We start from the raw sequence: 27,848 nt of genomic DNA on the forward strand, positions 1-27,848 counted from the left end.
GGAGGTGATACTGGGAATTGAACCTAGCATCTTGTGCATGCTAAGCATGTGCTCTACCACTTAAGCTGTACCCTCCTCCTCCAAATTTTTATTATTTTTAGGGGAGAGGTTTGTTTGTTTATTTTTTGGTGGAGGTGCTGGGGATTGAACCCAGGACCTCCTGCATGCTAGGCATGCGCTCTACCACTAGAGCTATACCCACACCCCCCATCCTTATTTTTTTTCTGATTTCACCTTAGACCTGAAAAATTTGCCATGATCAACACTACTCTTTATTCACTTAACAGTTTAAGTAAAATCTCAACATTTGTTTCCTGAATTAGAAAATGGCATACGTTCACTCTCAGTGATTATCTCAGACTGTGAACACAGATTAAAAATACTCTCTAATATTTTGATCACCCATTTTTACTGGCTTGTCATTACCATGTGGTTCTGCTACTTAATTTGATACACAGTTTGGTCCATTTATTTCAGTTTGATTTTAAATTTTAGAGGTTGCTCTGTTTTTTTTTTCTTTTTGAGTTATTTGTATTTTTCAGTTATATAACATGCTTACATGATTTTCCAAAATCAAAACTATGAAGTGAAGTGTATTGGAAGAGATATCAACTTTATCACCATTTCTTCCTTCTTGATCTTTCCCTTTCTTGACAAAAACTGTTTTGTTTTTTTCTTCGTAGTTTTGGTTCATCTTTCCTTTATTTATTCTTGAACATGCAAATAGCTGTGCTTATATAGCATGTATGCTTCCCTTTCTCACCCAAATGGTGGCATTCAGAACACAGTCTTCCGTACTTGCATTTTCCTCTATTGATGTATCCTGGGGAGCACCCCAGAGCAGTATGTGGAGTTCTGCCTTATGTATCTGACAGCTCTCTTGTGTGGCTGCACTGCGGTTTATTTAACCAGTCCCTTGCTGATGGACATTTGGGTTATTTCCAGTCCTTTGCTATCAGTCTTGTAATGGATAGTTTTGTACATATATTATCTCATATATTTTTTTTACTAGTGCTTTGGGGGTTGATTTTTACAAGAGAAATTGTTGGGTCATCGAGTAAATGCGTGTGTAGTTTTTGTAGATATTGCCAGATTCACCTCCCCTGGAGTTGAACAGTTTTGTGTTCCCAACGGTAATATATGAGAAAGCCAGTTTTCCCAGTCTCACCAGCAGAGTACGTTGTAAGCTTTTGGATTTTTTTTTTTTTTGCTAATTTGAAAGGTAAAAAAATGGGATCTCGCGTTGTTTTAATTTGTATTTCTCATATCATTAGCGAAGTTAAGCATCTTTTCCTGTACTGAGGACCAGTTGCATTTCTTCTTCTATGAACTATGTGTTCGTCTTTTGTCTAAATCGGGCTGTTGATCTTTTCCTTCCAGTTTTCACAAATCCCTTATAAACTGGGGCTAAGAATCCTTCGTGATACTTTGCTGTTGTTTCCCTACTATCTTCATTTTACTTACAGTGTTTTATTTTTACATGTTAATTTTAATTGCTGCTTATTTTTACGTAGTCAAATTTATCTTTGTGTCATCATTCTTTTCCCAGTTGGATCTGGGTTTTGAGATACGAATGGTTTCCCACTGTCCAGCTGTTTTCTTCCAGGGTTTCATTTTGTACATTTAGATCTCATTTGGAAATTATCTTGGTGTGAGGTATGAGGAGTAGACCCAATTATATATTTCCCCACGTTGTTCTCACATTACTTGCTAAGGCATCTTCCTTTTTCCTATTGGCTGGAATGCCCTTTATCTGTTTGGGTCTATCTCTGAACAGTTTATCTATTTGTGTGTATTAATGCACCAGGAGGACACAGTTCTAATACGGAAACTTTATTATAAGATGTGTTCAAAATATTTTTTTTAAAAAAGTCATGGTGACATGATTCCTGTGTTTATAAAAGCATAAAGTTTGAAATGCAAGAGTTTTTAAGATACCACATGAATGAGCTACTTTTATTATTCCTTTTTGCAGAGACAGAATGCAGGGCTTATAGAGGTTGTACAGACTCATCCAGGATCACTAAGATAGACAGACAGTCAGCAGTGGGACTGGAACCCATGTTTTCAACCAATACATTGCATGCTTTTCTCATAAAAATACAATTCTCTCAGAAAATATGGGTGCCTAGACTCCTAGCAAGGACTTAGACCCAGGTCAGACGCCCTCTCTTGCCACAAAATATTTTCTCAGTTTTGAATATTTAAAATGATTTTGTTTCTATTAATTATAGTATATTCATGTTAGGGCATTTGGAAAAGAATCTTACTACTGACCCCCAGAAATATATCAATATTTTGGCCAATACTTTCTGGAATTGTATTAATGCCAAACATCTTTTGTTTATTATGATCCTGTTACGTGACAACAATATTGAGAGAATGACAATAAAATTAAGCATTTATTAAACACTTACTTTAGGTGCACTGATTACAATGCTCTAAGTTACATTCTCTTATTTAATCATCACAAAGCCCATCAAGGGTGCAGTCTTCCTTATTTCAGTATTTCTTATGAAGAATGCTTGGCTCTGAGTTCAGTAACTTGCCCAGCCTCACAGAGCTGGTAAATAGTGGGGCCTGCATTCTCACTTGTGTGTTTACTCCAGCCCCTGTGTTTTTTTCTTTAATTGAAGCATAGTTAGTTTACAATGTTGTATCAATTTCTGGTGTACAGCACAGTGCTTCAGTCATATAGGAACATACATAAATTTGTTTTCATATTCTTTTTCACCATAAGTTACTACAAGATACTGAATATAGTTCCCTGTGCTACACAGTATAAACTTGTTGTTTATCTATTTTATATATATGTATATTAGTATCTGCAGATCTCGAAACTCCCAATTTATCCCTTCCCAGCCCCTGTGTTTTAAGCAGTACGCCCACTGCGTCTCATGTGTATCATTTCAGATCCTCTTATTTTATTAATATAACAGGAACATTTGTTTTTGTTTCCTCAGTGGTCATATTCACTTTCATTTAAAATATCACCTTTCTTTTAACACAATTTAATTGCTTATGTCCGATTGTAAGAAGAGGGAGTTAAAAATATTTTTTCTTGGTTTTTTTCCTTCAGATATTATTCATAAGATCTTGGTGTCTACACAAAGATGTATCTTGAAAATAAAATAGAATGATTATGCCAAAGGCATAAAAACACACTGATTTTATAGACTTGGTTGTTCTCAGTGTTCTACCTGATATTCAGAGGGAGTTTATTTTCCCATGTTGATGAAAAAAACCCCCTGCAAGTTTGTTTACATTAAAATTTGCATAGCCACCTTTGTTTTTATCCCTAGTCTTTCCCAGGTCCAAATTGTTCCAAATTCCGAGTTAGCCATGAGATACCTGATTCATGGGGATGTGTGGCTGAAGTGTGAATAGTTTGGAGCTTTAAGTGCAATCCGAAGTAAATAAAATAGACACTTCCTGAACCTGCCTCAAATTGCACCCTAGTTCAACAACGTACATTCAGTTGTGACATCAATAGACATGTCAGTAAGGAAGATGAAAAATGGCAGAAAGAACACTTTGAAGAGAGGAATGATTTAAATATATCAGGCCAGTGTGAGATTACACTATTAGTGACAGTGTAATTAGAGGACAGTGTTTTGCTGGTAGCATTTTAAGTGGAATTTTGTACGTCTGTGTGCTGGGAGAGCGCAGGATGATAGGTTCTGGATTCACAACCTGCCTTGTAACTTTGTAAAGAGTTAATACTCTCATAAACTCTGCTCTAGGTACACATAGATGAATAGGCTAAACCCGGGTAGTTTCTGCCATGAAGAGGTTTATGATTTAGTGCTCTGAACTCTTCTTTTTCACCATGCAGTCCCTATCAGTAAATAAAAGTCTGAGCTCATTCCCTGGTATATTTTATATTTACTTATACATTACATACGTGTGCTACTGTAGATTGATTTGTTAGTAAAGTTTTCTATCTTAAATTTTAAGAGTAAAAACAAATTGTTGATAAACATTTTAATGATTTTTCCTGCATGTCAGTGCTGTGCAGGATGCATATATCCTGTCAAATATTGATCTGTCACTCAAGTAATAGAGTATAGAGCACTCTGTTGCTTTGAGGACCTTCAGCTGGGGACACATTTTATCCATAAGCAAAAAGTTAGAAGTTTTTAATCCAGGGAGGTTTTTGAAAGCTAAATTGTTTTCTTCAGAGTTGCCTAAGAAAGATTTCGTAATAAGACCATAGACGTTCCTACATTTAAATTGTTTAATATTTTTAAATTGATAATTTGCTACTATTTCCACCCTTCCTCCTTTTGTGGCTGTTGCAGTATAGTTATATTTCAGGGTTGCATAGACTAAGAAGTTGGGGACTCCATAAGCAACAAATCTCCACAGTAGTTCTAGAATTCTGACACTTAGCAGTCTGTACTCATCAGACGTCTAGTCAGACTAGATGACCGGTTCATCACCTCATGATTCATTATGTTTCACTTCTTACCTAGGAAATAGAAGGCCAGTTATTTCTGAAATGAAGAATGACAGTTCCTAGGGATTTATCATATGAAGATAATCTTTTATGTCTCACTTTGCTGTATAACTAAGTGATAAGGTTATGATACCATTTGGAAATGAGTTTTAACGATTATGTTTTTAATAGAATCTTCATTTACTTTCTGGATCCAAATATGTTCTGTTAACTTGAAGGTCTAATTTAAAATGTCACCCTTAAAATTTTCGAAGTCTAGTGTCTTACATAGCTAAATGTCTAAAAAGTATTTGTTGGTGAAATCTTATTATAATGATAGGTTCATTTGTTTTCATTTATTTTTCATTAATAGATCCCAGCTCTGTAAGATAAAGAACTTTTTTTAAGAACATATATAAAAAGAATAAATCTTGAGAGCTAGCATAGTTAATGTATATTAAATTGATTATTAAAGTTGTCCTGATAATTTGAAATAATTTTCATTATTTTTACTCTCTCATACATTCCTTTTAAGTTTTAAACATCTGTTTGGATGTATAGTTATCTTTAACTCAGCATCTGATTAGCTTATCTATAGATTGACAGCCTGTAATAGGCCATTATATGAACAAATCTGGAACATATGAATAAAATAGATTTTTTTAAAAAAAGAAATATGTAGACAAAATTGATGCTAGAAGAATTAGAAAAGCTGAGCAAAGCAGTAACTTAGGAAAATGTTGAAAAATATTATGAAATAATTAGCTTTGTAAAAGGCTTCTGTCCCTGATACTGTCTTAGGAATGTTTGATGCCAAGAAATGGCTAGAGAAAAAAATGCGTTTGTAGAGGGACATAGGATGATTTCATAGAAAGCAGTTCCAACAGCTAAAGCTGGACTTCATGGGAACCATGAAGTTCTTACAAAGCAAATCTCTTTCACTGTGTGTTTTGGGTTTATAGATACAGTTATTTGTCTCTGTTTTTCTCTGAATACAGGATTCTTAGCCACTTATTAGCCTAAGGTTGAAAAATAGCCACCCACTTGTGTCTGTCTGGCCTTCTAGCTCTAGTAAATAACCACCATCTGATTATTTACGGGTAAATGTCTCTTGGTTCAAACTCATAAACACTTTCTTATTGGTCAGTGAATGGCCAATGTGCTTCTCCCCAGGTGAGGTGTTTGCTCCAGGTCCAATGAGCTATAGCTGAATTACTCAGGTCATGTGATTCATGGTTTCATAAGCAATTGGGACCTGAGCATGGTTCACACTGGTAAATCTACTGATATGTCTGCTATAGCTTATTGATGTGTTGATCCTGTTTGTAGGGAACAGCCATTTCAAAGGTACATAAATTGGCAGAGAGCACAAAAAAGGCGACAGCCTTGAAAGAAAACTCTAGTTCACAAACATAAATGGCTCTAGTCATGAACATATTTATGCATTTTCATCCACATTATTATACAAACACTATAAAATCATATTTATTCAAAGAATAATCTATAAAAAGCAGTATTTAGTCTGAGAATGCAAGGATGGTTCAATATTAGGACACCTATTAATATAATATGATAAAACCAATATGCTGTCTATGCTGATCAAAAAATCAAGTAAGAAAAGCCATCTGATGCTAAAAAACTATTTGATACAATTCAGCATTTCCTGATACAATATTTTAAACACTTGATTTTTATGCTTTTTGCTATTCCCAGTACACTCTGAACATTTACCATTTTTATAAGCAGACAAAAGTATGTAAAATGTTTTAAAAGCTCCTTGGAGCAGATAATTTTTTTTGTATTCCAAATTCCTTATTCAAAATAAGTATTTTTAATGATGCAGTCCATTAAAATAAAGTAGTCTAGGTTTTGAGAATTGTTAAGAAAACAGACTAGAGAGAATTTTTCTTTTTCTTTTTCTCATGGAACACCTTGTTTCAAGAGTGTACCTTTTCCTGTGTACAGCAAGAATGGTCAGCAGTGTCCTTTGGTGATGAATTGCTTTCCTTTAGGAGATGTCTTTGAAAATCGTTCTCTCTTTACTTTCTCCACTGTTCACCTCTCTGAACTCTGACCCCTTTTCCTGAGCTAAACCAGTGCCCAAATTGGACTGCTATGCATGTCTAACTGATAGCAGATACTCCACCCAAACAATTTCATATTAGATTCAACATGCCTGTGTCTGAGTTTATTTCCCTCTGTAGCCAAACAACTCAAAATACCTTAGAATGACCTCACTTCTCTCATTTTCACATCTTGTCTCTTTTGCTCAGCTGAAATTTTTAGTGTGTCCCAAATCTCTGCTTTTACCAACTTTTATGACCCTGGGCTTTATTTCTTGCCTGGACCATTTTGCAGAAGTCTTCTGATATCCTCTTTCCTTCCATTTCAGTGGATTTTACCTACACTGCAACTAGAGTAATCTTTCTGTATTTTATTTATATGTCACTCCCTGCTTTAACACTTTGTGAGGCAACACTTCTGATTGAACTGTGTATAAAATTCTTGGCTTGGCACTTGAAGCTGTCTTCATTGTGCCCTCCCTGTATTCCTTACTCCTACTCCATCCCTATGTGCACTGAACTCTTCTCTCACAGGGCCATGATGTGGTCATTCTGTTGTCCTTCCTTGTGCTTCATCTTCCAACTCCCTTTTCTCACTTTTGAAAAACTGATTCATCTTCGTAACGTGCAGATCCAAAGCAATGTTCATGAAACTCTAGAGTCTCCTTGATATTTGTGATTTCCTCCGTCCTGTAATTCCCTGATGACTTCAGTATATTTTCTGATTGTTTCATTTCTACTCATGGATTATAAGCTCCTTGAGTACGAAAGTCTAGATTTTACAATGCCTAACATAGTGATGTATACATAGTAGTTCAAATATGGATATTTTGAACTGAATACTGAATTACTTGAAAAGAATATATACATGAGCAGTACACATTTGTATTTCAGATGTTTCAGTGCCACTGATTCCAAAGCATTCCTTTAGGCAACGGTAATACAACTGAAAATATGAATCAGAACTAATATAAAATAAAGTCGGTCATCTATTTTGTGTTAGTCATCTAGTGTTGTTTTTAAAAAGTTACTTTTCTTTTTTCACATTTACATTCATGTTTGCAGGACAACTAAAATATTATTAGGGTGAAGAATAACAAAAGTTATTGTTATAACCTTGAGAGAGTATGTTAATTAAATTGAAGTATAAGGAAAGGTAGTGCTTAAGAGAACAACTTCTTTCCCCATTTGTGATGACATGAAAACTTTATTTTCTTATATTGAGTCAAACTGCCAAGAAATTCTTGCAACAGATTGAATGCTATGATAAATACCTGCTTTTTAGAGCTTTGGACAGTGTCATTGCTTGAAAAGCAAGCTTGATCTCCCCACGAGATCACTGGAGAGATAAATGCTTAAAAGCTTTTCAAAGCCATACACTTGGCTCTATCAGAATTTAATTTTCCACTGATTATGTTTATATAGATTTTGGAACACATGGCTATGAATATACTCAGTGTAGCTCTATCACCGACGATTTCCTATGCCTTGGGAATACATCCCTGTTTTATGTGCGTATGGAACCCACTTTTATTTTCTTATATATGTGTACCTTGAGTTAAATGCTCTAGTTTTTAGACTAGACTATGAAACTGTTCTTGTAGTTGTTTAAAGGTTATGTCTTTAATGTGTTAAAAGCATTTTGATGTGTATGGGAATGGGCTTTGTAAATATCCTGTAGTTTATCAGCCGTTCAGTCATACTTGGTTTAGGTTCTGACCTGTAGTCAAAATACAGAAGGAGTTTTTTAAAAGTAGATTCCAGCAGTATGACATCACAGTGATCAATGCACACAGCGGGAATAAAAGGTGAGGCAATACATAAACATATGGAAGATCTTGGTTCCAGTCCTGTTGATGTTACTTTTAAGCAAATTACTGTGCCTCTTTGAGCTTCAGTTTGGGGAGCCTGAGAGTATTTGCTTTCCAGAGAGTTGATGAGTATGCCAGGAGATAAGATGTGTAAAGGACCTACCCTAGTGTCTCCTGTTCAACACAGGTGACTTCTATTCCTTTTTGACCACCCGCCCCAAAAGAAGTGATTTGATAAAATAATTTGTTGTTGATAATGTTTTCATCTTTGAACCCTTTTACCATGGTGATTAGTAGATAAGATAAACTTGGTAATCAGGGAGCCATATAATCTTAGAACTAGAAAGGCTGGCCTAGGTTTTCACAGGGGAGAAAATAAAGGACCAAGGTCCTCAAGTGACCCACCTGCCACCACATAGCAGGTCGATAGCAGAGTGGGGTTTTGAGCACATGTCTTGGGACTCCTCCTCCAGGGGAGCTTTTGCACTCTGCACACCAGGGGTGCTGCTTGCAGCTCACCCTTTCCAAGTGATTACTCTGTGACTACAGCTCATTCAGTGAGGAACTCATGGGCCTCAGGTCTCTTCTGTCCTTAGTCCTTCTTGGCTGGCCAGTCATAGTGTTTTAGCCAGGCTGGAGAGAAGTTCTGCTATCAATTCGATGTGGAATATAATCTTACACATGTGTTCTTTTTTTTTTTTTAAGTATAACATAAAGAACTTGAGCAGAAACCCCATTATAACATATTCTATGAGTCAGGGATAATCTTTGTCAAATCATGGCCCAAATACAATCACTGGTCCTGTCTCTGAAATACAAACATTATAAAAGCCTGTAATATACTTTAAAAGACATATTTTTAATGATGTTTTGAAAACTGTTTAGTCTTTATAGCATAAACATTTGAACTTTTGATATTTAAACAAAGTTCGTTTGTTTAAACATGATGTTCACCATTGCTGTGTTTTGGAAAAGTGAAAAAACAAAAAAAAAATTAATAAAATCCTGAACTTAATATATAATAAAAAGGTAAATTAAATAAATAACTAGTTAAAGCATAAAATCATGTATAATCTTCTTTATAAGAAAAGTCTTTTGTAACTCTATTCCAGAAGATTAGATTCTATAATACCTAATAATTTACCCCTTACAGGAATTTTTGTAGTTTGAGTTGGCCACACTTAATTGGTAATCAGATAGTCTCTAAAAAAAAAATCTTGTAAGATTTGTTAAGAAAATCTAAAGCTATTATAATGTTTTAAAAGCCCGTACATATGAATACTTTAAGGTGGGATTATAAAATTTGGCTGTTTAATCTGATTAAATTAAAACCTGAGGTTTCCTTCGCTCTTTGTACCGGTGAGTAATGTAAACATCATAAAGAATTTTCAAAGGAAAACATATTTAGTGATTTTTAAACCTTAAAATAAGAAACCAAGTACAGCCTTGATCAAACGCACATAAGTGATATTTCTGTAAGAAAAAAATACTTCATAGGATTATGATAATAGTGATCTAGTATCAAAGCTTAATTAAAATCTTGAAAAAAGATGTCCTTGTTACTTCATTAAAATGTGTCAGCAAAATTACCTCCTTTCCAGCAAATTTTCTACCTAAGTAAAATTTCTGACATTAAAAAAAGACGCTCAGAGTGGGAATTCTCTTTCAAAAGTTCACTTTTCAGACAGTTTGTAATAGGAAACCTTAAAAATCACTACATCATGCTTTAAAAATGACAGAATTTAAAGAAATGGCTAGAGAACCTACATTAAAAAATTATCCATGTTGTTAAATGAAATTCTCATTTTCAGCTCTGGAGTACAAGACCAGTATTTCTTTTATACAATTATTATTGCTCTTAAATTTGGGAGGAATTTTTCTAATATTCTAGTCTAATCTAGAAACTTCAGTGTATTGAATGCCATTAAAAGAAAACACAGCTGATCTTTTTGGATGTCTAGGCAGCTATGCGGAAAGGGCAGGCTCTTTTGGGTACAGTGAAATCTGCCTTCGTGCATGGTGCCGGCTCCTTTGAGCCCCTCTCAGCTAACTTTGCTCCTCCCTCCTTCTTGCCCTCCCTCCCTTCCTTTCTTCCTTCTTTCCTTTCCCTGGCAGAGATGGTTGTGAAATATTTTCTAGCTCATTACTGGCTTATAAGTGTGCCATTCATGAATGAAAAGCAGGCAAGCTTTGCAAAGTAGGTTCCTGTCTGCTCAAGGATTGAGAGCACTTCATGGCATTTGGATATTATTACAGATCCCAGCAGTTAAAAAATACCCATTTTGCTGGCTCCGTCAAGGGAAAAAGCTGGGTCCTCTGTGGAACAGAAATAAGAGATGCTGTGTTTCCCTTCATTGCTCTGGAGCTTTTCTGTTGAGTATTTGAAGATTTCAGGTTTTTAATAGAAAAGTCTCATTTCAGTGAAGCACTTAGGTTCTTTAAATGATCCATCAGCTTCTTTATTAAAATCTTGTACTTGACTGTGACATTACTTTACAATGTGGTTTAAAAAGAAGTTACCTGGCCAAATTCATGAGCAAATTGCTGGTGTGTTTTAATTTGTGTTATGTGAGTTAAAAATGTGAGTAAAAAAAAATAAATGAGAGTATTGATGGAGATATTTCACTATTTGGGCTTCTTCTAATTAGATAGAGAAAGAAAAAGAATGAATATCTATTATTCACTCATATAATTATCAATTTATTATATAGATGATTAAAGAATGAATATTTATCCTGGAAAGTGCCAGGACTTTAAATATGTCATTCTCATTAATGAAACAAGATAGCATTTTGAAAATACACCTTTGATGAAGTTAATTAAAACACAATTTAAAGAGTTAATTCATTATTTATAATAACAATTTAGACTTTTAATAGAATACATTCCCATACAGAGGGCTCTGATTTAGATAGTCTGGGAACTAAAGTAGATTGCCGTTTTTATTGCTTGCATATTACGATTCTGAAATTCTCATCTTAAGAAGTTTAATTTTAAATGTGTTTTTTTCATATTTAAGGTATATATGATGAAAAATAGCTAGTGGTTTCTAGGCTCTCAGCATTACATACAGCTATTCTGTCCACTATGGAACCACTGTCCAGTGTGGCTCGTCTGAATTTGAGATGTGCTGTAAGCATGGAATTAAAACACACTGGATTTCAAAGACTTTGTATAAGAAAATATAAAATATCACAGTACTTTTTATATTGGTTATATGTTGAAAGATAATATTCTGGATATATTGAGTTATATAAAATATATCACTAAAGTCAATTCAGTCTTTTTTTGTTTTTTAGTGTGGCAATTAAAATATTTCAGATTACATATGTGACTCATGTTAAAATTCTGCTGAACAGAGCAACTTCAGGGAATGATTTTGGAAATAGTTAAAACAACATAGATAGACATTGCCTGGAAGATGTCACTTTATGGGCAAATCAAAAATAAGTCAGGCATATTGAAGTTATAAAGAAAAATTTTGCATACACAATTTAAGAAAATAAGATGGAGAAAGCTGGTACAACTAGTGTAGAAAATAGGATAGAAATAATATCTATGAAATTATTTGAACATTGATAAAAACTTTTCTAAAACATGCTGCTACTTTTTTGAAAATGCAGCTTTTATAAATCAAACAAATTTATCATAGTATAATAAAATGTATATTTTTCACTGCATTTACTAGTGAATATTGACTATCACATGTATATTCACTGCCTGAAATACAATGCAGATGCAAAGCCTAGTACAACGCATGACATAAAGTAGATGCTAAATAAATTATTTGATGAATGAATATATGATTGAAATAAGAGAGGGTAGAGATTTTGTTGGTGTTATTCATTGATTATTTGAAGAGATTAAAATTAAAATAGTGCCTAGCTCACAGAATGCACACAAGAAACATTTGTGAAATGAATGAATGAAGTTAGACACACACACACACACACACACACACGAACACATTAAATCGTAAAGAAGATGAAGTCGTCAGAGAGAAATTACCACCCATATATGTCAAACTAATTCTCACTATTCAAAGGGTACCAGTTATTTTAAAACACCATTAACTTTATAGCTGTTTTAATGATACATTTACTTCAGTTATGGTCCTAGTTTGATCATATCTTGTATTTTGAATTACACAGGAAGAAACTCCATGGAAACAACTGGAATAAAACTCAGGAATTAGTACTTCAAAAGTTCCAAACTTGTGAGGGTCAGATGTGTTGTTTTCCTTGGCTTAACGTGTGATGAAATCATGACTTCAAGACAGAAATCCGTACTATACTTACGGTAGTAATTGGATGCTTTAGGCTCAAGTAGAAATATTGATAACACTTATTTAGTAAAAAGCAGAAAAAACAGTTGCATTTCAAGAATAAAACTGTAATTGTAGCAATGTAGAAGGGTGAAATTTGTATCTTAAACACATTTAACATAATTTCTATTTATTTGGGGGGATATTTAATACAAATGTATTTTTCACAAATATGTTTCTTCATTAGACTGATACACTTGGGAATAATTTCTTCACTATGAATTTTCATAAAGTCCAGATAAGAGGAATATTTCAACTGGCAACTGATAAAATGAAGGGGTAACAATGAAATTGAAGGCATATGAAGCGAATAGAGTAGTGTAAAGGTTATGTTTCTGCAGTTAGCTGATCAGGAGTTGTGTTGTTTGTAGAGGATTCGTGGTTCAAGCTGGCTTGAGCTTATTGTGTTGAGAAAAGTGATTTCCATACCTTTACTTCCTGGAGCTCATCTGCCCCCCTCGTCTCTCCCCATTGTATGCTCCATTGACACTGAACTCGTGGTTCCTCCAACCCTTGTCTCTCGGTCTTTGCAAATGTCCTTTCGATGTCATTTCTGCACCCCGTTACTTTGCCCAATTCTGGCTTAAATATCCTCTCCAGGGGGACATCTGCCCACTCCTTGATTTCTGCTAAATCTTCTTGCTATGAGCTCATGTAACTCCCCACTTGCATTTTAGAGACAGTTGTTACACCTTCTCTAGAAAGGGCTGAATTGTCTTGTTTCCCATATGTTTACATAAGTTATTGTTCTAATGGCTGTTTTCAATATGCTCTTCAACCCCAAAACCTTTCCCTTTTTCTTTGACTATAAGGACTTCCTTATTATTTCCACATTTCAATTTACGATTCTTCCCGTCTGGAAACATGACAGAAACAGCTTTTCTCCATAAATGAGTAGGAAATTATTTACTGTTTTTTCATAAAATTCATAAATCATGTAAGCAGGACATGTTATGAATTAATTGGTGGAACATCTATCTCTAAAGGGGTAAAGAATTGCCAGCACTGATCAAGCCCACTTTCTCTGGCTCTTGATATGGTGTTGACAGCCAAGCAAAGAGCTTCTTCAATAAACCCACTCTCATATTCAAGTTTTTCCAGATGTGAGAAGTAATTAAGTCTTTGCATTTATTGAAGCCTTGTATGCCTTTCAAGAGGGAACTGGCAGCTGTGATGAATTAACTCTGCCTGAGTGCGTGTGTGCGTTGTGTGTGTATGTTTTGTGTGTGAATGTACATATACACAAGCACGCATGTGGCATTTGCCAATAGTCAAATGAGATCAGAACTTTAAAAAAAACAAAAAACAAAAAGATGATTTTCATAAACACCAAAAATTTTTGTGGCCACAGCTCACAATTTAGAGAATAGGGCTTTATCCTGTAATACCTTCTCAGATTCTATTTTTGCTGAATGTTAAAGGGAAGAAGTGAAGGTAACTAAATCATTTGCATCTGTTAAAGGATTTTTTTAAAAATAAGAGGTGAAATCATGATTCTCATAAAACGTAAAATGAACAACACATGTCAAAGATTTTAACTCATTAATTAATGAGGGCACCAGTAAGATGTTTCAATTGGTGCAAAGATGAATTTGAGGAACCAAATATAAATGAGTAATAAGGAATGCTGAATTGCATTTACAAACAGATACAAGAGGGTCTATCAACAAGGCAATAATCAATTGCTTTTCCCCAGGATGCAATTAATTTGCATTTGTATGGATAAAGCATCATTAGCGTTGTTATCAGTTTTCAACAATTTTCGGTGTGGTAAAGTAGTTCAAAGACAGTGAAAGGCCAAATTAGCCAGAAGGTAACACTAGATAAGAAAATGCAGTAATTTTTTTTTTTTTTTGCCAATTTGAAAGTCTTTCACAATTTTTCCTGACACCTCTCACATGAAACTCAAGGAAAGGGGTATTTTTGGGGGATAGCCAAGCTGGTTTTTTTGTGTGTGTGCTTGACCCTTTGGTTCTGATGACAAGCCACACAGAGTCCATTCAAACCTGGGGCTTCTCTCTGTGGGAAGGATTGTGGAGGTGATTCTGGTTTTAGCTTTGTTGTTATTAAAACAGAATTCATATTTCAAGTGAGTAGCAAATTAAAGCAAAGTCTTTCAGTTCACTGGGTGCTGTTAATCTAGGCTCTGAATAAGAGTATTTCCCCCCCCTCCCTGTCAATATACTTAGAAAATTAGATATTTTAAATTTTGACATCCCAACCACGCCCAGCCTGAAAACTGTGCCAAAAATTATTTGCAGTTTCTTGATCTTCTCCTTTGCCAACATCAGTCTAGATATGTAGCTTTCATTTGTAAGTGGGATCTACATTTGTGAAAATGGGAGTGTGAATACAGAAAAATGCTATTAAATCTTATTTTAATGGCAAAGTTGGTCATGGTGACCGTTATTCAGGTTGCTTTGTATTCTTTGGATTTCTAATTAACAAACAGTAACAAAGTAGCCATTAGAAGGAGGACATAGTCTTAATGAGTGTTAAATGTAAAAATAGATTGGGCTAATAATACACAGAACTCTTCTCTTTTGTAAAGAAGACATATTACCCTGGAGGGCTTGCATTTCTAGTTTTAAGAAACGATTTCTCTCCCTCACCTATTAGGAAAGTTCCCTTGTGGATAGATGCCAAACGATGAAGAAGTATATGAGGTAAAAGTGAAATAACCAGGGATTCAGCTGAGAAGCAAGAACCTTCTGGGAATAGTCATAAAAAAAAAAAAAAAAAACTCAGGCAACTAAAAATGAGTACGTGAAAAGACTGCCAAGGCAGGCAAACGAGTCAGATGAACGAATTTCTCTCTCATCTACTATTTACGGGGACTAGTTTATATTAAGATATGTTAAATTAATTTTTTTTAAGTGGAAAAATTCAGTTAATCTCTGAATTTGCCTCAACACGGAGCTACACCTCAAATCGGTTTCGTTCATTTAGGGTGGATTTTCATTTGCAAGTTCCTCATCACCATGTTGGGGAAAAACACATGTTCTATCACTGCAGAGAAAAGAAAAGAGAAAAAAGTGAAATAAGTATGAAACGTTTATCAAAATCCAAGAGATTCTTGTTGTCTGTGACCTTAAGAACATGAAGACAGCCTGGCCCTGCATGACGCGTGATGGTGGTACTGACTTGTGTGCTTGGCCAAGGGCTGTGTCCCCAGAGACGTGAATTACCCACAGGACTCGGCAGTTGTTACAGAAATATATTTGCTTCCACATAAACATCAAACTATTAGAAGATGGAAGACTTCTGCACTACAAATATACAAGTCAGCTCTTATCTTTGGGCTGTCATGCGGACTGAGGCCCCCCTGGCCTTTAAGAACATACTGAGGGTGTAGAATTTACCCTTTTGAATGAGAACTCTTTCACATCAGGTCCTTTCCCTGGAACTGTGTACCTTTCTCGGAGAGTTGAAAACTCTCGTGTTTGTAAGGGGCTTTCCTGTTTAGGTACTTTCCTTTTATTAACGTCTAGCAAATTCAGTTTTTCTGTTGAGCTACGGAGAGTAAGAGGCAGAGAGGGATTCAGTGATTCGCCCTAGAGGATGTGGGAGAGCCAGAGCCTGGAGGTAGGAGGGAGGGGGGTCTAGCTGTAAAGGAACATGATCTCCATCTTTGTCTGATTCTCAGTCAGGGCATGGATGAGTACTAACATAAAGAGTAGACACTGTAAATGAAGTGCTTGATAAGTAAAAGGGGTTAGCAACTGTACAGATAATTCCTTTTGGGGCACCCCAAGGTGAAAATATCTATTAAAATACAGCATTTAACATGGTTTAAAAAAATAAGATAATGGGGAATTTTGGAACATGAAAGCTATCCATGAAGAACACTTTCTTCATATTCCCCAAGTCAGATCTTGGAGCTATTGACAAGAGAAATTTTCTGTGATAAAGTGCAGGATTTAAACTCTTTTAGAGAAAACTTTACATGAATTTTATATTATACCAGAGGTGAGAAGAAAAAAGATTCATCCAATCAAAAGTAATAATGTGCCTAGCTTTCCAAACAATTCATCGAAGAGTTCCTCCAGCAAGTCTAGAATGATGTTTTGGTTTTTTTTTTAAATCTCCTACCTCATTTTAGCACAGAATATGTTTTACTCACCATTGCGTCTCGAACACCAAGCACAGCGCCTGGCATAACCACATTTCTTTGAATGAATGAAGGTAGAACTCTAGATAATTCCGGTCCTAGTGCTCTATTGAGTAACTTTGTGAATAAGGCAATTAATTTCTCTGGACTTCAGTTTTGTCCTCTGTCAAAGAGAGGGCTTCAGTCGGATTTATTCCTTAAGGACCTCTGTAGTTTAAAATTCTGATTCTAAAATCTCAAGTGGAAACATTTGTGTTCACGTTGTATATGGTGTTTGTTTTTGCTTTCCAAACTTTTGTGCATATTCTCAACAGATTATTTTCTTCCAGCACAGTGGAGAGACGATAAGAACTTGTTATATGATGGGAAATGAGAAAGTAGTGGCCACTGAAGACTGACAAAGGTAAATCATCATGGGGAAGAGATGTCACCACAGGCATCGCAAATATTGGGATCGCCAATATTGGCACCTCAAACACTAACCAAGTGGTGCATCTTAGGCAGTTTTGGCAAGATTTTCTCCCTATGCTTCTAGAAGTTTGCAAGAAAAGCTTATGGAAAATGCTCTTCCCTATTTCCAAATAATGTAACAGATCTTCTGCAGAACATTAGAATAGTCTTTTGGCAGAGGACTTGAGGGATGTAAGCAGAGTCTACACATTCTGCTCCTTTATGGAACAAAATATAATGTCCAGAGAATTTCTTTGTTGAATTCTCTACTCTGGCATGGCGTGACTGTTTTATTTTAAAGTTAAAACCTCCAATTTCAGCATCCGTGGGCCGTTTCTTCTTGGCATTTTGCTGGTAAGCAGGGTATGTGATGCTGTTAAGTTAGCCTGTATTAAGTCGTTTCATGAAAAGATCGACCACTCTTATGGAATGCAGCATTTTCCAGAATGTTTCCCTAAGTAATAGTTCACAGAAGAATATTAGTTTTCTGGAGTATTGGATGTCAATAAAAAAAAAAAACAGGTAGGTAAGTAGGTAGATAGATTAGATTAGATGAATAGGATTTTGTGTTCTGGAAATGCTGGGTTAAGCAAACTTTAAATAGTTTTCTTGGTTGTGCTTTTAATGTGTCATTATGCCATTGTGCCATTATGTGGATTTCTAAGTGGCAGGGACAGAGATTAGTATACGGGTTTCTTCAAACATGTTTGTTTAAGAAATCCCCCCTTTTCCCCTCCAGAGTATTCTGTGGAACTTTGGCCTCACGGAACACAATTTAAGAAATAATCTACACACGATGACTGGGTGGAATTTTTTTCTCTTCAGAATTTTTAGGCAAGGCCAAGACATTAAAACATTTTTTTAAACTAGATATGATATCAAGAGAAAACAGTATTATGCTTGTCTACCTGGAATGATGTATTTTTTATTAAAGTTATATTTTATTTTTATTTTTTTAATTGAAGTATAGTTGATTTACAATGTTGTGTTAATTTCTGGTGAACTGAAGTTATATTTTATATCATTAGTTTCATTATTCACCGTAGGGTATATTTTTTATATCCTACATTGATATGCTGTGGCTTTATAAATATTAATTTATCCTAGGATTTAAATAACCAAATCAGTAAGTTATAGATTGTGTAGTCTTAGACTTACCTCAACTGGAATTAAAGGATTTGTTTTGAGAAATATGTTTTAAATTATATAACCGATGACACATACCACGTTATAAATATTGTTATAGTTTATTTTTCCAAACTCTTCCAAGGGTACATTACACATTGAGAACTATACAAATAACTTGTGAATTTTGTAAAAATTGACACAATGGGGAAAGTTGAAAGAAGGTAATTAGTATTTTCTGAAACAGTAACATTTCTAGAATTCTTCCATGATATATCGGTCTGTGTTAACTACAGCTTCTCATGGTTAATGATGTTTACAATTAAAATAATACAATAGCCATATAATATTAACAGTTGTAATTAACTCAGAATGGATTCTTTGAAGTTGTTTAAAGGGCTTTTCATAATAAATTACTAGCCTTTAATCGGCTAATACGCAGTATTTTTTTTAGAATAGAGAAGTACATACATGTCTCATAAAAAATTTAATGTAGGTTGGTGAATTGAATTTGAATGGTCCAAATTCACCATCCCAAATCCGGGAGAGGTCTGACTTTCCAGGGTGAGCTTTATTTAGATGGAGTTGAGGAATCTTTAAGATAACAGGCTTTGCACTGTGCTATCTTGAGTGTTAAAGCTGAGTGGTTTTTCCAGCATCTGTAAGTTTCTTTCAAACTATTTTATGAATGAGTTGAATTAACAAAATATGGATAAATTGTCTCTTTTGGATTTCTCAACTAGTTTAAAGAATGTTGACTTTTAAAATTCGCAAAATTGAATTTTGCCCGTTAAAAATGTTATTTCCGCTTGTGAGGCTAGCCCTGGCCGACCTGAGGGCTCCTGTTCCATCCACTCACACGCGGCTGTGATAAGGAGGGTGAAGTGTGAGCTAAATAGGGAGGAGGCCTGGGCAAGGTCATTTCTGTCAGAGTACTGACTCCCAGATCTCAGGGGTGCTGTAGCACATAAAGGGGTGCTCCACCAATGAATTAACAAAGGAAAAAAATATATAGAAAGAGTAAACATGAAGGTCCCTGTATTGGATGATGTAAAAGATGAAATTGAGGAAGAAAAAGCAGGGGAAGAAGAAGATGAAGACGACAGGGTGAGTGAGAAAGCACCTGCGGAAGAACGGTGTTTGTTCCTCAAGGTGGACGGTTAGAAAAACGTTTCCTTCTTTTCTGGACAGGTGTTCTTTAAGCCCGTTATTGAAGACATGAGCATGGAATTGGCCAGAAGATGCACCAAACTCATTAGTGACGTAAGTGGCTTAAGTGACTTTTGTCTGATTTTGCGTTGCACGTGTGGCACTGTTAGGTCACAGAACCAGAGGGCTGAGGAGGAAACCCTGAAGTCATCCAATAAAACACAGCAGATCGTGGAACTAAGTTTAGAAATTTTAGGTGATTCTCCCAAGGTCACTCAGACAGGGAATTTCTGTGGGGGCAGGTCTCCATGTTCTTCAGCCAGAATCCTGTCCCTTCTGAATTTCGCTGTCACTCTGGCATGAAATCATAAAGCATCGAATTTCAGAGCGTATTCCACTGAGAACCCAAAGCCTTTTACAATTTGCATAATGATGTGATTTGTTTTGAGACGATCTCTATCTAAATGAATGATTTTTAGCAGTTCAGGGACTTTTGCCAAATCTGGTGAATGCAATAGTTTTTTTCCAAAGTGGAAAAATGAGCACACCTACATGCACATGCACTTATAATTTAGGATTCACAGATTACTGAACTGTATGCTGAGGACTCTGGACTAGGTGGTGATGATATTAGTGGAAGGAGCATTTCTGTTGTGACTTTTTTCATTAACTGGAATCAGTTTATGTTCTATTCCAAGGGAATCCTGGAAGTATGGAATAGACTCATATATATATATGTTTATCTACCTATCTATCTAGAGTAAATATGTAAACTAGAGTTCTGAAAGCCCAAGGAAATGTATTTTTCACTGGAGATGAGATCTAGACGACCCTCATTAGAACACGGTAAGAGAGTCATAGGTACAGAGGAGGGTGGCTTACAAGGCGTGAGCAGGTGCTTGTCTACATTTAAGAGAGGAGAGCAGAGTGCTGGTCGTTCTGTTGTCGTTAAGGAACAAAGTGATCAGAATATTTTACAAATGTTTGTTGGCAAAGGAAGTCAACCCTGGGGCATGCGGTAATGTGCTGACCTGTTCTCTGAAGTCAGTTTATCAGTAACCTTGGGCAGGCTGGCTGGGCTCAGCCCCTCAAGGGCAGCGTTTATCATAGTCAGATTAAGAAATGGTAACACATCGGAAGTGTTTGGTAAATTGTCTGGAACGCTGTGAGTACTCAGGAGATGCTAGCTGTTATTAACTGTTGCCTCTGGAAACTCATTTTGTATCCATCCAATCACACTTTGTATAGGATTCTGTATTGCCTTCTGGTTTGTCAGAAAAAGCCAAAGATGCTGGGAATCAGACTCTTTCGCAGATACTTGGCATGTGGTGTAATTACATTTTAAATTGAGTATTTCTTTGTGTCATGATTTAGTGATAGTCACAAGCTACTGGATATAAAAGTTCTTTATAAACTGTAATAATAAGGATATGATAGTGGCAACAGTGATATTATCAGCAACAGTTAAGATCTATTGAGTGCCATGTGCCACGCATTGCAGCTTGTGAGGTGGGTTATTATTGTCTTCCCATTTTAGAGGTGAAGAGGAGAAGGCTTAGAGAGGTTGAGTAACTTGCCTGGGGCACACAGTTAAGGTACGGAGCAGGACTTGAACACCCAGCCCTCTCTCATAACCAGTCTGCCGTGTTAGCTCTCCGTGTAGCCTGCATGCACAGTTTATCTTAGTTGTATCATCATGTGTTACACAAATATTGGTAATAGTCATGCGACCATTTAAAATCTTAGTTTCCATAACTCTGGCGACAGAACCTCTGCCAGTGTTGTTACGTTTTGTTCGAAGTGTGTTTGTGGCTGAACTAAAATGAATTATATTATATAAGCCATTCAACTAAAGTGGCAACTTTAGTTAGTAGGTGATTTTGTTGGCGTTGTTTTGGATAAGAGCGTTTCTCAGTGACTTCAAACCAACCTTGTCACGAGGGGTGATGGCCTTTACCGGTTTGCAAAAGCCAAAGCCATGTTACTCCACGCTCACGTCGGTGAAATCAAATCGGCAGGAGTCACTCCTGTTCATTATAGTTGCATCTGTGTTGCACGGCAACATCATCTATGTTGCACGGCAGAATGCATGTCCTACTTAAACATTTAGATCATGTTACTGGGGCTGAGTTTATATCTATGTACCTGTTTATATTTTGTTTCCAAAGAGAATTCCATCCTTATTAAGATGCTGGTTTAAGTTTTAGAATTTCTGTATTTACTAATGAACAATCTTGAACAGTTACTCTTTTTGTTTCTGAAAAAAGTGTGAGAAGAGGAGTTTGTGCAGTCATTTTAAAAATAATTTTAATTTATCCTTCCTGGAAGGGCTTCATTTATTGGACTAAATCAACTTCCAATAGATTTTTGGAAGTGTGGTTAAATAGTATTATTAACTAGTAACTCGCTCATTCACTCTCGGTGTCGTCAGCTTTTTTATATGGAGCAGATGAACTTGAAGTTCTTTTCTCTGTTCTGTTGTCTGCATGACTGGTTGGTTGTCTAAAATGTGTATTCGAAATTGCATCAATACGGAGCTAAAAACAAATATAAAAAAAAGGACAAAATTGAGTTGGCTTAGGGTTCTAGTCAACGTCTCTGTAATGTCTCTGTTCGTGCCCCACATTTAATTTAGTGCCCCAGTCCTCTCCCTGGTCTCAAACTTAAATTTAAAGACAAACCTTCAAGGACTTCAGTTTTGTCTTGTAATCCTTTATATCCCAACAGGGAATCCATGTGTTTACCTGAGCCTTTTTGTCTGTTTGAAGGCAGTCTGTTCGAAGCCTCTGTCACCATGTGTGAATCTGGTGTTTGGTGCGCCTGCTTTGTGGAATTCTACATCTTGAGGCTTTAAGAAGCAGCCTCACATTTTCTTGATCAAATCATACAACTAGTGTGACCTGGGATTTGGAACAAGGTCTGTCCGACTCCCGGGCCTTGGCCACCACGCTGTCCTGTCTGCTGCACGTGTGCCAGGCATGCCACGTGTTCCCAGCCGCCGCGAGCCAGTGCCGTAGCTTCTGTGAGCCTCAGTGCAGAGGTGGTGGAACCCAGCCTTGAGTAGCTTGTCCACGGCCACCTGTCTAGACAGCAGTGGGGACGAGGTTCGGGTTTAGTTCCGGCCGAGTCCAGAGCCTGGCCGGTAGCCACTCGCCACTCTGCTCCATTTTTGAGCTGAGAAGGGTGTCTTTGTGGGTTTCCCTTCCCAGAGCAGTCTTTCTACATTCCCTTCACTATCCTTCTAATCATCTTTTCTTGGACCTCTTCTAACTTTCCTGTGTCTTTCTCGGGCTGCAATAACCAGAACTGTGCACAGCAGTCCAGATGTGGATGGCTGTGGTTCTGAGTAGGGCCCGAGGATGTTTCCTGCCCCCGTTGTGATGATCGAGTTTCTTGGGCTTGGGGGCTGCAGAAAGCTGTTAGATCAGTGTCTGTAAGGACATCACCCTCAGCCATTTTCAGGCCTAAATTCTCATTTGTAGCTAATCGCGTAGGGCCCATCTCCCTTTAACAGTTCGAATGATTTTCTTTTGCTAGTGAAGACTCTCAGCTGTGGTTTCTGCCCTCCACCGCGGCCCTCTGAGAGCGGCCACAGGCCGTCTCTGTGAGTTTCCCGGTCGGCTCTCCGTGAGAGCGTGGGGTCATCGGCAGACCTGCAGGCTTCGCCGTATCATGCCCTTGCCAGATAATTTATTAAAATGTTAAATAAGAATGGCCTGGAGGTAAGTCCTGGGAGACCTGCACTGTTCAGAATTCTCCGTAGAAAGAAATGGCTGTTTTTCAGATCAGGTGGCTTCACCTTTGGGATCAGTATGAGGCATTTTTCTTCTTCTTCTTCTTCTTTTTTTTTTTTTTTTGCCTCATCTCGTTTCTGCTCTGCACTTGCTGTGCCCATATTGTGGGGTTTCCCTCTGCATAACTCACTTCCCAATCTTGAAAGACACCTGGTCCTCTGAGGCAGCCTTTTTTATTTTTCTGTAAACCATGTAATGCTTTTTATTTCCCCAGATATCCCCCCCTCTGTTATTTTGTCCTGTTAGTCAGCTATCTGATCAATTCCTTGAATAAATCAAACCTACTGACTGTACTGAGCCATCAGAATCATGGATCTGGAAGCCTTTTGTTGAGCAGTCATAAAAAAAAAATTAGGTTAAAAGGGACCCTTTGTATGTTTCTTGTAAATTAAGATAAAGAGTCTCTGTGGAGCAAGTGAGTCCACACCTGCATGAAGCCTCTGACTCAGTGTTTTGATTCAAATCTTTTTAGGGTGTTCATTTGCGTGGCAGCAGAAGGAACGTTTTCCAGGCATGTGAATGTTGTTTGTTGTGGGTAAACACTTCCAGTGCTGAAAGCACAGGATTCCATGGTTACCCGTGCAGAGGAAGCTCTGGTGGGGTTAGGAAACCAGGGACGGCAGCCTTGGTTCTGAGCGCCCCAGTTAACATAGTGGCTGGAGCCACAGTTCTGTCTCCAGGGTTTGCTGCGTTTGGGCAGCATGGCTCCATTTATGAGAAGACTTTCTGGGTCCGTTTAGTTAAGAATGGTTGCAAAAGGAAGGACCCTCTAACATTTCTCCACCTGTCAGCCACGTTCAGCCATTAGCTGATCTCATACCAAGTGAAAGGACCTGGACGAGGAGGAGGAAGCACCCCTCAACTGACTTAACTCCAACTGTAGTCGAGATGTGGTGGGATGAATGGGTGAGGTCAAAGCAGGAAGTGAATATTCAGGGCATCTTACTGATTCATTAAGTCATCGAATTTGGATTGTGTGTTGGTTATGAGTGCAGACGGCTGCTCGTAACGGAAAAATCCTAGCACAGAGGCTCGACAAACAGGTGTTTATTTTTCTTCACATACGAGTCCTGGAGGTGGGGGTTTCAGTCTTGGCGCAGTGGGTGCTGTCCGTCTTTCAGGCTCCGTGTCTTCTCTGCCATCATCTGTACGGGGGCTCGTAGTCTTATGATGACATCACGGCTGCGCAGCCCTGCGATTGGGGAAGACAGAGGTGGAGGGGCTGGGTGTCAAAGGGCTGTGTCAGCAGGTCTCTCCCTTTACACCAGGGACTCCAGTAACACTACTGGGAAGCCTTCCAAGAATGTCTCATCCCCAGAGCTCAGCACCTGGCCTCTCCGGCCAGTCACGGGCCACAGGAATGAGAAAACCATGCCTGGTTTAGCACAGTTTGTCCTCTGGGGCTGGGTAGGGGTGCGGCTCCTCTCATAAATACATTTGGGTTCTGTGATTAGGAAAGAAAGAGGTTAGATAGACAATCTGTCTAATAGATGGGGCCGTGGCTGTGTTAGGAATTGACTGTCTGCTTAGTGATTTTTCTTTTACCTACGATTCTCTGTCAGCCATTGAGGCAGTCCCCTTCCACCTGCCCTTTCCTGTTCTCTGGGTACAGGAAGGCTACTGTGTTGTATTCTGTATATAAAAATTTAAGATCATTTGCTTATGGTCACTCCTATTGTAAAATTCCTTGGAAATGCAACGTGAGTGACCATAAGCAAATAAAACGTGTGTGTGTGTGTGTGTGTACCTTTTAAATAAAGACCAAAGAAAGGAATGGAGGGCTCGCTTAAGACTGAACTGTCATCTGTGTAGCAAAGGAAGTGAACACTTCACCCTTATCCAGAGCTCCTGTCCTGGACGTCCTGTTTGAGTCAGAGCTTATCAGGACGCCAGTAGCCCCAGCACATACCACTGCGGTGCGGAATGCGAATGGGAGAGGGAAGAGATGGTGGCAAGAGATAAAAATAATGAGCCAAACTTAAGCCTAATGATAGGTTATTTTCTCTCACACTTAATTATATAACGGAGATACGGTTTTTTTTTTCCCTCCTTGTGATCAAAATAGTCTACTATTTATCACACTGCCATTAACGGTTTAATTACTAGTGACTGAGGAGGGTGATTTGCAGAGACCTAAAATTATGGCTAATCTCTGAGAAGAAAAAAAAGCAATTTAGTGCTCAGATAAGATAAATATGTTCTAATGTTGATTTTACGAATAAAGCAAATGTTTAATACGGTCAGCATCTAATACTCAAGAGTCACCCAGCCGTGAAATGCAGCATTTTAAAATAACATTCCTTAGTGTGTTTGTATCTGGTTATACCGCAGGTCAGATAATGCCCCTCGGATCAGGTTTGAATATGGTGAAATCTCTATGCCATGGTTGAATGTGACATTAATACGAGTTGTGTCCTTTAAGAACCAGGTGGTGTATACAATTAAACTTCACTTTGGGGCTGCAATTAGGGAGACCATGTAATTTATCATCTGAACTAGGACCTTTTCTTCAGACTAAGTATTTACAGTCTTGGGTAGATAAACATGGCTTTATTACAGGGTGGCAGAACTTCCAGCAAATGACCTTCATCCTCTCAACTAGTTGTAAGTTTTGCCTGCCTGGTTTTCAGATTGGGCAGCAGTTAGTGTGACAGTGGGGTTAACATTTTAGGTCCTTCTCCATAGTTCCCGACTTCTTTTTGGTTCCTATGTCCACGCAGGGTCTTCCCCCAGAGTAATTCTGGGCTCTGCCCAATGGAAAAGGAGTGACTCATTCCACTAGCGCGTTCAAGAGAAGAAAGGAGCACCGCTTGGCTAATAAGCCTCTTTGGACTTTGTCTTGCTCTGCTGCCTGCCCACCACAAGGGGGCGATCTGCATTGGTCTCCACTGGGCTGCCGGCTTTCTTGGCGGGTTCTACTCTGGGGGAGGGGAAGAAGGTGTGGGGAGACCTATGAGTGGCTCATAAATTGCGTCTAAGTTCGATTGGAGCGTAATAAATTAGTATCAGGAAACCCATCATGGCCACAATTTAAGCCCCTCCCTCTAATCCAGCGTGTATAGCTAATGATGCTAGTGGCAATCTCAGTTTGTTAACTTTCTACTGCTTCTTGGTTACATCTGTCCTGATGACTCCTTGTTTGAAACCTAGAGATAGGCAGTTGGGTAAGGTATGTGGCTTAAAAGTAACAATAAAATAGGACAATTGTACGCGTGAAATGGAGAATGTTTAATAATTACGATGAGCAAGCTGGGCAGACAGGACCCTTGGTCAATGTGGGGCCAACACGCATGATCCTTGATGAAATAACTGGACCCTCGTTTATCTAAAGAACAGCCTTTTCCTTGCTGTCCCTCGTCACCTTTGCAGCGCTGGGCTGGGTGTTAGTTTGATTTGGCTTGTTCTGAGCGTCACTCTACATTTGAGTATCTACTTCAGAAAACAGACTTTCTCAGCTTAATTCTTCTGTTCAAAAAAGAGCTTTAAGATTGTTTTTCTCCTTATAGAAATTGTTCTCTCTTTTAGATCCATTACAAAGAAGAGTATAAAAAGTCTAAGGGCAAGTGTACATTTGTGACTGACACGCCTATGCTAAACCATGTAAAACACATTGGCGCTTTTATTTCTGAGGTAAGGTGACAAAACTTGCAAAATGGCTTGCATTTTCTTTTTCTATTTATGTAGATAAAAGTCTGTGCATTAAAGTTGAAGAGTAATATTTTTGATAACACCACTGAATGTTGGTAATATCTGTATAATTAGGTAATTCTATGCACTATGTCAGTAACTCATGTAAACTGATACATTTTATTATCTGTGGTTGATATGTTTTATTAAATGTTTATTTTGACTCTAATCTTTTCTTATTTATATAAAGTTACTCTTTTTTTTTAATAAGGGGGGGTAATTAGGTTTATTTACTTATTTTTGATGGAGGTGCTGGGTTTTGAACCCAGGACCTTGTGCAGGCTAGGCATGTACTCTACCACTGAGCTACACCCTCCCCCTACATCAAGTTACTCTTAAAAAGGGATATTTTTATTCAGTAAGTAGAAAGTACTGGTAACACGTTTTAGAATTCCCATTATTTATTTCTTAACACATTTAGTAGACATAAAAGTTTGAATATCATTTTGAAAATAAATACAACTTACCAGCAGACTCCATAAAATGTGGTATCTTTGGTAAGAAACTTTAAATCAATTTAAACTATTTTTAAGTAGGATCAGTTCAACAGCAATACCTATTATGAAACTACAGAGTGGGAAAGGCACTACACTCATTTTCCAGCTGAAAAATCATACAGCCTCTTTCTAAGAGCATTTAAAACTGCAATATATGTTGTGTGATAAAGCACAGTGTTAACCGTGATTTCTGTGATGAGGCATTGCTGGAGTCCATGAATCGATCACTTTGAAGAGATAAACTTGAAAAGAAGATGAATTAAATAGTGTTGTCAGTGACTGACCTCTAGTGTTTTGTTAAGTTATATTGGAAAAAGATCAGTGTGATTTTTCTCAGGATTATTTCTGCCAACATGAAAGCATTCGGAGGGAAATTGGTAAATTTTCTTTCAGGTACCA

General features: G+C 37.3%; 1 protein-coding gene across 3 annotated transcripts in view; it reads left to right on the top strand.

Annotated features, from left to right (window-relative positions):
* Positions 1-27,848, top strand: part of NEBL (nebulette) — a 310,669-nt gene that overhangs the window by 195,189 nt on the left and 87,632 nt on the right. Inside the window, exons 1-3 of one of the 3 annotated variants that reach the window (XM_072955280.1) lie at positions 19,345-19,429; positions 19,514-19,585; positions 26,791-26,895. The exons of the other annotated variants lie outside the window; for them this stretch is intronic. Coding sequence (XP_072811381.1) covers positions 19,349-19,429; positions 19,514-19,585; positions 26,791-26,895 — 258 coding nt within the window. The 5' untranslated portion in view covers positions 19,345-19,348. Of the gene's footprint in view, positions 1-19,344; positions 19,430-19,513; positions 19,586-26,790; positions 26,896-27,848 lie in introns of those variants that run through there. 3 annotated transcript variants of the gene reach the window in all.

Source organism: Vicugna pacos, chromosome 35 (genome assembly GCF_048564905.1).
Source record: "Vicugna pacos chromosome 35, VicPac4, whole genome shotgun sequence".
NCBI classification, from domain to species: Eukaryota; Metazoa; Chordata; class Mammalia; order Artiodactyla; family Camelidae; genus Vicugna; species Vicugna pacos.